The 9037-nt window shown below is 33.4% G+C and overlaps 1 protein-coding gene across 3 annotated transcripts; it reads left to right on the forward strand.

Annotated features, from left to right (window-relative positions):
• The first annotated feature begins 2362 nt into the window (after window positions 1-2362).
• Window positions 2363-5830, forward strand: LOC107303881. Of its 3 annotated transcripts, none has more exons than XM_015835147.2 (13): window positions 2363-2562; window positions 2629-2867; window positions 3061-3264; window positions 3384-3476; window positions 3552-3644; window positions 3733-4074; window positions 4211-4273; window positions 4348-4410; window positions 4503-4571; window positions 4652-4738; window positions 5188-5307; window positions 5404-5651; window positions 5774-5830. In XM_015835147.2, the coding sequence occupies exons 1-12, from the start codon at window positions 2397-2399 to the stop codon at window positions 5575-5577; spliced, it is 1713 nt and encodes a 570-aa protein (XP_015690633.2). In that variant the 5' UTR covers window positions 2363-2396; the 3' UTR covers window positions 5578-5651; window positions 5774-5830. The 3 variants fall into 3 exon arrangements, with proteins under 3 accessions (XP_015690633.2, XP_015690634.2, XP_040383028.1); XM_015835148.2 differs by having other exon boundaries at window positions 4658-4738; XM_040527094.1 differs by lacking the exon at window positions 4652-4738.
• Window positions 5831-9037: the final 3207 nt, after the last annotated feature.

Raw genomic sequence — 9037 nt, forward strand, 5'->3', positions numbered from 1 at the left:
TCTTATTCCATTCGTTTTTCCTTCCAATCCTACCCCTAACAAATCAACGGTTAGATTATCTCATACCTCCTAGTATCTCGTATATCATGTACCTCCTTAAGTACTATAAAATTGCTCATGTCTATTTATATGAATTCTACTCCCTCCGTTCCAAAATATAATCATTTTTAGCATATTGCAAAGTCAACCATTTCTTACTTGGACTATTAATAGCAAAAAAAACTACTCCCTCATTTTTTGTTTGACGTCGTTGACTTTTTGATTTATGTTTGACTCTTCGTCTTATTCAAAAATTTTGTCCAAATATACAAAATTATAAATCATACTTAAAGTTACTTTAGTAATAAATCAAATTATAACAAAATAATCAATAATTATATAAATTTTTTGAATAAAACAAAGGTCAAACGCACATAAAAAGTCAACGGCGTCAAAAAAACCAGGGGAGTAAAAATTCTCTCAGCATTGGACCCTACAAACCAAGTTTGACCAATAATAGACGTTGGACCATACCTACTAATTAGAGGCTTGGCGCTATTTAGAAATGTGATTAACTAAAAGCATATTTGTCCAAACTATGCATGGCCCCCTTAGTTTCATATTATATGATAGGAAAAAAAGAATCCGGTAAAAAGAATAGGAAAAAAGAAACAGTAGTTTCACATTACTCTGTCTGGTTTTTTTTCTGACGTCATTGGCTTTTTATTTACGTTTGATCCTTCGTCTTATTAAAAAATTTTATGTAAATATACAAAATTATAAATTATACTTGAAGTTACTTTAGTAATAAATCAAATCATAATAAAATAGTCAATTAATTGTATATATTTTTTAGATAAGACGTAGGGTCAAACATAGATAAAAAATTCAACGGCGTAAAAAAAACGTATGGACTATATGATATTCCTATCCATTCAAAATAATATTATTCTGCTAAATAAAACAGAAGGGAGAGCTAGCAGAGTGACACAGTCATTAGGGGATCACGTTAATCACATAAGGAATTTCCTTAATTTTTATCGATAAGGTAGAAAATTACTAACATAGTAATTAACCAATTTTGTAAAAAACAATTGTGATGTATATTTTTTTCAATATGGAAATTCCTTAAATTTTTTGTTTTGCCTCCAAATATTGCCGCCAAAATCAATTTTCCCTCCACGTAGTACCGCAACATTAGAGTAACAAACCTGCTAATCTCTCTCCACATCTCTCTGAGCGAATAAGCTCCATATATAATCCCCGTTGGACCTGGAATCAGTTAGTCGATCTTCTTCTTCCCACAATCTCACACCAGAGCACTAGTCCCTCCATCGCCTCCTCCAAGATCGCAGTCTCAACTGCTCAGCTGCGCAGGGCCTCCGGCCATGGCTCTCCCCCTCAACTGGCCATCTCTCTAGGCTCTCTCCCACATTTCTTGAGTTGTGGAGTCTGCAGATTCGAAGATCCAAACCACCCCTACGTTGTTGCATCCTTTTCTCTCTTTCTTTTGCACCCTTTCCGTCTGCGCTTGGTGAGGGCAGGTCACAAGAATCGACATTTCAACCAAAGGATTCTTATCTACGGTTTGTGTACCTTCTCTCTAAAATTCCTGATGCTTATTTCTGAGAGTTAGATCAATTGGTGTTGAATTGAACTGGATGACTTGCTCTCTGTCAGAGCTATATACACCATGTGTTTGATGAAAAGTACCGGTACCACCATCTAGATTCCATGTTTATTTCTGTACAAGAAACAAAATTAGTTCCCACTGTTGATTATTGAAGTTCTGGTAAAACATGCAGTTATTTGATAAACCGTGCTAATATCTGCTAGACAATCTGTACAGGTTAATAGCATATGTTCAGTGCATTGCCTACATTATTGTGAAATGAATTAGTTGGATTTATGTTGCCAGATATGTGTAATTAGTTGTGTGCAAAATATTTCTGTTTAGATATCTTGATAATGCTAAGTACTGAATCAAAGAGTATGCTCAGACTAATAATCAAAGTTTATGCAAAGTACAGTAGCAGGGGAAGACTCTTGTGTGAAATAGTCAATTTTAGGTTACTACATTCATTCTCACTTTTATCTCCACCTCTACCATGTGGAACTGAAATTTTGTTATGCTCGTATCTCTGGCTGTACTTCCAAATCCAAACAAGCAGGTCATATGTATGTTCTTGTCTATAATGAATATGGTGCCCCTCTCTTAACTAAAAGTTTAATAGTACTGACCACATTTAAGTTGAATTATATACATCCAGTTAGGTAATATTAAGCCATTTATAATTTATATTTATCTATTTTCTCTTGTAGCTGCCATATTGCACTCTGCTTTAGCTTTAACATTGAAGAGCAATTGATGATTTATTCGTTCTCTTCAAAGACAAGAAGCCAGTTTTGTTGGCAAAATGGCTAGAAAGAAACGGTTGAACATAGTACATGGTAGTTGTCACCATGGAAATGGAGAGGGAAGTAGCAGCGGACAATCATTGCCACAAGTCGAGCCTCCTCAACCATATGAAGATGAGGTGATTCATGTTGAGCAGCAAGATGATGAGCCTCTCAACATGCCTGGTAAAACTTTAACACCTAAATCCCACATAGTTTGTAATTGCATTACATAGAGTATATGGTTAACAGCTGAAGAGGTGAAGAAGCGCAAGGGGACTACCTTGCGATATGTTTGGGATCTTCCACCTGGACGACGCGTAGTTGTAAAATGCAACAAATTAGGGCAACCTATCGGGGAAGAAGGTGGATTGCTAGGACAGTTTTTGGGCACATTAGCAAGAAATGGAGCTTACTGTCCATTAGATAAGATGACATGGAGAAATATCAAAGCAGATGAAGGAGATTTAACAATACTACAATTTGTACAGGTACCTCAAACGCAAAATATAGCAGAAGTATAATGCTCGGTTTATGTTACTAGTTATTACCTTTTGCCTACTCTCACATTGATGCATCTATTAATATCCATGGCAACAAAAAGTTTTTGATTCAATGTCTAACCATTCATGCAATCATGGAAAATTAAAATTCTTCTACTCTCATTATTCTTATGTATTTCAGACAAAGTTCCTGTACCCTCCATCATGCGTTCAATGGATACTGAAATCAATTGGAAGAGATTGGAGGCGATACAAGGCTGTACTAAAAAAGAAATATTTTAATCCAAAGAAGAAGCGTTCTGCTCTGTATAAATTGTGTCCAGACGATGTAGAAAAAGACCAATGGATTCCACTTATCAAATATTGGAAGTCAGAAAAAGGAAAGGTATTAAATATGCTCTACAATCTGTACTATTGTTTCTTTGACAAATATTGTATTGTTGTTCCTACCATAAACAACATTGCAAGTGTGAACTCAATGAGAATACATTGCTTCTGTAATAGGCCCTCAGTGAAAAGAACAAAAGAAGTCGTTCAATGTTACAGAACCCTCACTCAGCAGGGACAAAGAGTTATGCTCGTTGGTCCGAGGACATGGTGAGCCCATTTGTTTTGCTAAAAAATCATCTATGCATGTTCGCTTTACTTTCTTACATTACCTTCCATTTTCAGAGACAAGATGATCCAAATAAGAAACAGCCACATAGAGCAAAGGTTTACTTAGCAACTCACAAAAAAAAGGATAAAGATAAAAATCAACATGTGGTATGCCATACACACATAATCCTTCCATAAATATGTAATATATATATTATCTACCTTGTACAGTGGGCATACTTTTTTTCACTTGCAGGTCACATTGGAGAATCTCATCGATGAACAACCAGAGTTGGCACAAAATGAGCAAGGAAGAGTTGCATGGGAAGGTGATGCACTAAATAAAGTATTGGGAAAAGAAAAACCTGGACAAGTGCATGGAATGGGATTACTTCCTGTTCCTAAACAGGTTTATGCTCGTACATCACATCATCTCAAGAACATAAATATCACTACGGTGAATGACCCATCATCGGATGAAGAGACACATGTTAGAGGGGAAGTGGGGGAATTAAAAAAATTAGTCAAAACGCTAGGTCAGCGTATTGATGAGCTGGAAAACAAAGGAACAAGCAATGGGAATAGTGAACCACCTATGGTAAAAGTTATAAATACCTTTGTCCTTAACATTGAATTTTTAATTACTTCTGATTTCATTTTTGTAGATGCTTGTAAAATAAAAATTTCTATGATTCATACTAAAATTTTACCCCTTCCTGATTTCACTGTCATAGGCAACATCTCAAAGAACTTTTGATGATGGTATTGAAGAGGGAGTAGTACGGACTAATAGAAAGGTAATGTCAAAGTAATGCATTCCATGTTTCTCACCATGTTCTGTGAAACAATATTTAAAAATGTGCATATGCAGAGGGTTCAATGCAGTACACCTGATCAAGACGACTCAATGAGTAATCAAAGAATTATATCAATGGTATTTTGTCGTTTCAATTTATAAGTTTTATTTGAACACTTAATACACATACTGACATGTATAGTAAATTTTTATTGTCCATTCAACTACAGAACAAAAGAAGATGTGAGGATCAGCAAAATATGCAACATGATAATATTCTAGATCTTTGTGGCAAAAAGGTTAGGATTTGTTGTTTTCATTCATATGGTGCAATTCAATTTATACATGGTTTTACATGGATTATATATCATGGAACTAGCATCAGGAGGCTGATAACACCATAGGATCACCACATCAAGATGATTTCTCATCACAACCACACCTTGTTCATGATCTTCGGCGGGAGGTAGTTCTTGAATGCCTATTAAAATTAATTGTACTTATTTCTCAATGTGCTTTATCCATCTCACTATGATATTAGAGTGAAATATAAATATGTTGTTGGGAGAACTCCTAGTTAGGCAATGCTACATCTGTGAATGCATAATCTGTGTGAAACATAAACAAAATTAAAGATGGCACTTCATCTATGCCATTTAGTGTTGGCAACTGAATGATATCCATGAAAGGTTATGAAAAACAATTTGTCACATCTTTATAAAGTTGGTCCTGTTCATTTGCCCTATTGGTTTATATATATATCCATTTACATGCTCTAAATACTGTTATATGTCATGCCCTTCCATTTTTCCTAATTATAAGATTAATGTGCATGGATAGAGTTGGTTTCAAAGTACAAAAGTTATGTTATAATATAATATGTTCTAATCTCTTTGTTATTATGTCTCAACATAGATGAATAAAAAGAAGCATCGGAATTTAGAGAAATTTGCAAAGACTACGAAAAAACAAGAAACTCAGAAGAAGACTGCACATCACATGGCCCAAAATAGGGTGCATTCTTCTTCAATGAAGGTAGTAAAAACATACAAAAATGATACTACTAATTAAATTATTGCTTAACAAGTAACTATTGTATATTTCTTAATGAATACATTATTTCTATTGTAGGTTGGTACCACAATAATCTTAATCACCGCAAAATATCCTAACAAAGAAACTGTGGCATATGCTACTTATTTGAGTAGTAACCCAAGAGACAAAGTGGATGGTGTTTTGAGATTGGTAACGAGTTCACTAAAGTGGTTGTCAATCATCCACTTAAGGAAGATGAGGAGCTCGTAAGGCCAGTGAAGCATTGCAAGACAATTGGTGATGCCCATTATGAAGGAATATCGATTGCTTGGCCTTCATTTTGTGTATGCTCATAATACCTTCATGTAATATATATACATATATATATATATATATATATATATATATATATATATATATATATATAATTGCAATGTAAGTGCTAATATATAAATTAATTGTGTAGGTTCAAAAGATCAATAGTTAAAATTCTCATGTTTTAGGATCACAGCAAGATGGAATCTACAAGATACGGAGCTGATGAAGATTACATAAGATTAGATATATTCTATATTTTTTGGCTAGTAGTTTGTTGCTCGAAATATGTATTTACCTTTTCAACGGACATGACTCTGAATTTATTTGTTTTCAATTGGGATGATGTAATTTGAGTACTCATCAAAACTTTCTTAATTATCGCAAAGTAATATATTATGGTTATATCACTTCATTTATGATTATTTGTCCTATTCTGTGTATGTGCATTTACTCTTTTACACAATTTTCTTACTAAATGTATTAATATTACAAACTGCATTACGGGTCTTATGTAATTATGTTGCAATATGTAAAAAAGGTGTCAAAGAATATGTTGCTACAAATGAAAAAACAAATTACAAACAGTGTCGGTACAACTAGAGAAATTGTGTTACTATGATGTATGGTAACACGTAAATACATGTTGCTATAGCTCTAATGTAACACCTTTTATTTCCTATAAGAACGGTCCAATGTGTTACAACAGATTAAACTATAGTAACATAGTCTATAGTAACAGTTTACCAATGTGTTACAATAGACCATTGTAACACCTTTTTAGGGATAGAGTAACACAAAATCGTGTTACTAAAAGCTTGTCCTGGCGTAGTGTATGTTGGGCCTAGGAGCTTCCTTGTAGGTATCTTTCCACGGAGAGAAAACTAATAGAGATGGAGGAATCAAACCGAATTGAATGGAAGCCGAAGTCAAAATGAGAACGAAATTTTCAATTAAAATTTCGGTTAGCATTTTTCACTAGCCAAAATTAATTCAGTTAATTTGGTCGTCATTCTAGATTAATCGAAATGACTGAACTAACCAAAATAATGAAAAAAGTCACATAGCTAAATCTTGGTAATTTGGAGTATATAAATTGGAAGTAAGAGCAAATATGATTGATGCTTTGTTGATAAATTATTATACTATCTATTGTTTGTAATTATTATGTGATATTTAATTTAAAAAACACGTCAAAAAGAGAGGAAATGCCACCATAATATTAATGTAATTTGCTTGATTTTATTATCTCCTTGAACTGTCACATATTTTGGGCATGATCAAAGACCAAACTGAACTAATCAAAACCGAATTGCTCAGTCTTGATTTTTTAGAAATATAATTTGGTCTTCATTTTAGATAACCATTTTTCTTAAAAAATGAAAGACCAAAATAAATTTAACGAATAGACTGAACTCCCACACCTTGTATGTAGAATCTCTAACCCAGGGTATACAAAACCATACAGGAACATTATTGTCTCCAGAGGTACAGGTACCGGTGAAAATCATGTGGTTATCGTGGTTAAATGATGCAAAAGCACACCAAATTTGACCAAAAATTTAAATTGTTTTAAAATTTTATTTAAATTTAGGGTGGTTACCTCGGTATAACTGCTACCGTCCGCTACTTGTATTGTAGTTACCGTGCAACATCCTTGTAATCACGTGGTTTTTGTAAACCATGCTCTAACCTCTAATAGTTTATAGTTGAAACTTTTTTCCTCAACTAGAAAAAAAATGTCCGTGCGTTGCACCAGGTTAAATTAATTTTAATTATGCAAATAAAAATAAATTATAAAACTGAATTACGCGTCGAATCAAGAAGAGTAAATTATGGTCGACATATAATTAATGTGGGAATTGTGCGTTGTATTGAGAGGCTTATAAGTGAGAATAGTAAATTATGCTTAACATTATAAGCATATTAATATCAAAAGCTTCTCAACATTTTTTCTTAGATTAAATTCTTTTTGAAGTGAACTTAAATTTTCAACCCTCCTACTTGGAATTATATATAAAATTATTCCATTGGTAAACATTGTACATAAACAAAATATTTCTATTCATAAATATTATACATATTTAAAATATTTTCATTCACAAACTTTTCACATATTCATACACTTTACATGTAGATAAAATATTTCTAGTCATAAACTTTATGAATAGGAATCAATAAACTTTAAGCACAAATAAAATATTTTTGTTCATAAACTTTATACATGAATAAAACATATATATGTAGAAATATTATTGCAGGTCAACTTTGTATAACAATCAATATAATCTACCCTAAAATCATAATAATAGTAATTTATTTTGAGAATTTGTTTAGGTGACAAATTTTTGGTTTTGAAATTTTCAATCTATTGTCTTGATATATCTTAGATATAAAATTACAACGGTATAAATTTGGGAATAAGTATAAATTATAATAATTAATTGGTTGGGCTTATCTAAAGTAGTTAAATAATAAATAAATATTAATTTAATATTATTGTTTCGTATGTAATTTATTTTATGAACAAATTGGTGATGCTAGAAAAAGGATATAAAAACGGCTTCCCTTCCTTCTAACATCTCGCGCACTGGAACCAGGATCACACGTTCCTCCAAACGAGTGTACTCCATTGGGCCACGCGAACATTTCTGACTTGTGGAGCGCGACTTATGTAGATGGATCGTCCGGCCATGTAGACCGACGACGGAAACATTTTTCGCTGTTATAATAGGTATAGATAATCGACGAAAAATTACCAATTCAGATACATACGCTACGTGAATATAGCCTAACAACAATCTTGAATAGCCCATAAATCAGAAACCCAAAACCCATGGCTGGCCAAAAAATTACATTGAAAAATTACTGTGTTTTAGTTAAAATTTATGTAAAAGATTTATATTTTACTGTTGAGCCATAGACTTAGTAAATTTGTGGTTACGTCCCTAGTTTTAGCAATATGGTTGATTTACTTTATCTCTGGTTAAAAGATGACCATCGATGTTTATGATCATTAGCATAATTAGTAGTCATTGTCCAAGCAGTATAAGATTATGAAGATCAGAGAATGAGTAAATCTAGATTAATTAATAGGGTTGCACGGGCAATCATCAGCTGTAATATATCTTACTGGGCCAAACCCCTCAATTTTGTTCTAAGTGAGCGGTAAAGGCCCACAGTTAGCTCATCGCCATGCTTCTTCGCTAGCCCAGATACATCTGGCAAAGAGCTTTCTTCCCGAAGGCTTGCGAGTCCTGTTGAAGTCCTATTTCTCGGTTAAACACTTCCCCTTGCGAAGTCCCTCTGGGCCCAAATGTCTACTGGGCTACGATCCAGCCTAGTTAGTTTGAGGCCTTCTATGGGCCGGCACTTAGCATCCAACAACATGTTTAGGCCTTCTAAACTATGTTGA

The sequence above is a fragment of the Oryza brachyantha genome, chromosome 8, assembly GCF_000231095.2.
Source record: "Oryza brachyantha chromosome 8, ObraRS2, whole genome shotgun sequence".
Lineage (NCBI taxonomy): Eukaryota > Viridiplantae > Streptophyta > Magnoliopsida > Poales > Poaceae > Oryza > Oryza brachyantha.

Coding starts and splice junctions, on each gene's coding strand:
- LOC107303881 (XM_015835147.2), top strand. CDS start 2,397: ATGGCTAGAAAGAAACGGTTGAACATAGTACATGGTAGTTGTCACCAT. Junction 3,477..3,551: donor CTCGTTGGTCCGAGGACATG/GTGAGCCCATTT, acceptor TTCCATTTTCAG/AGACAAGATGATCCAAATAA. Junction 4,411..4,502: donor ATCAAAGAATTATATCAATG/GTATTTTGTCGT, acceptor ATTCAACTACAG/AACAAAAGAAGATGTGAGGA.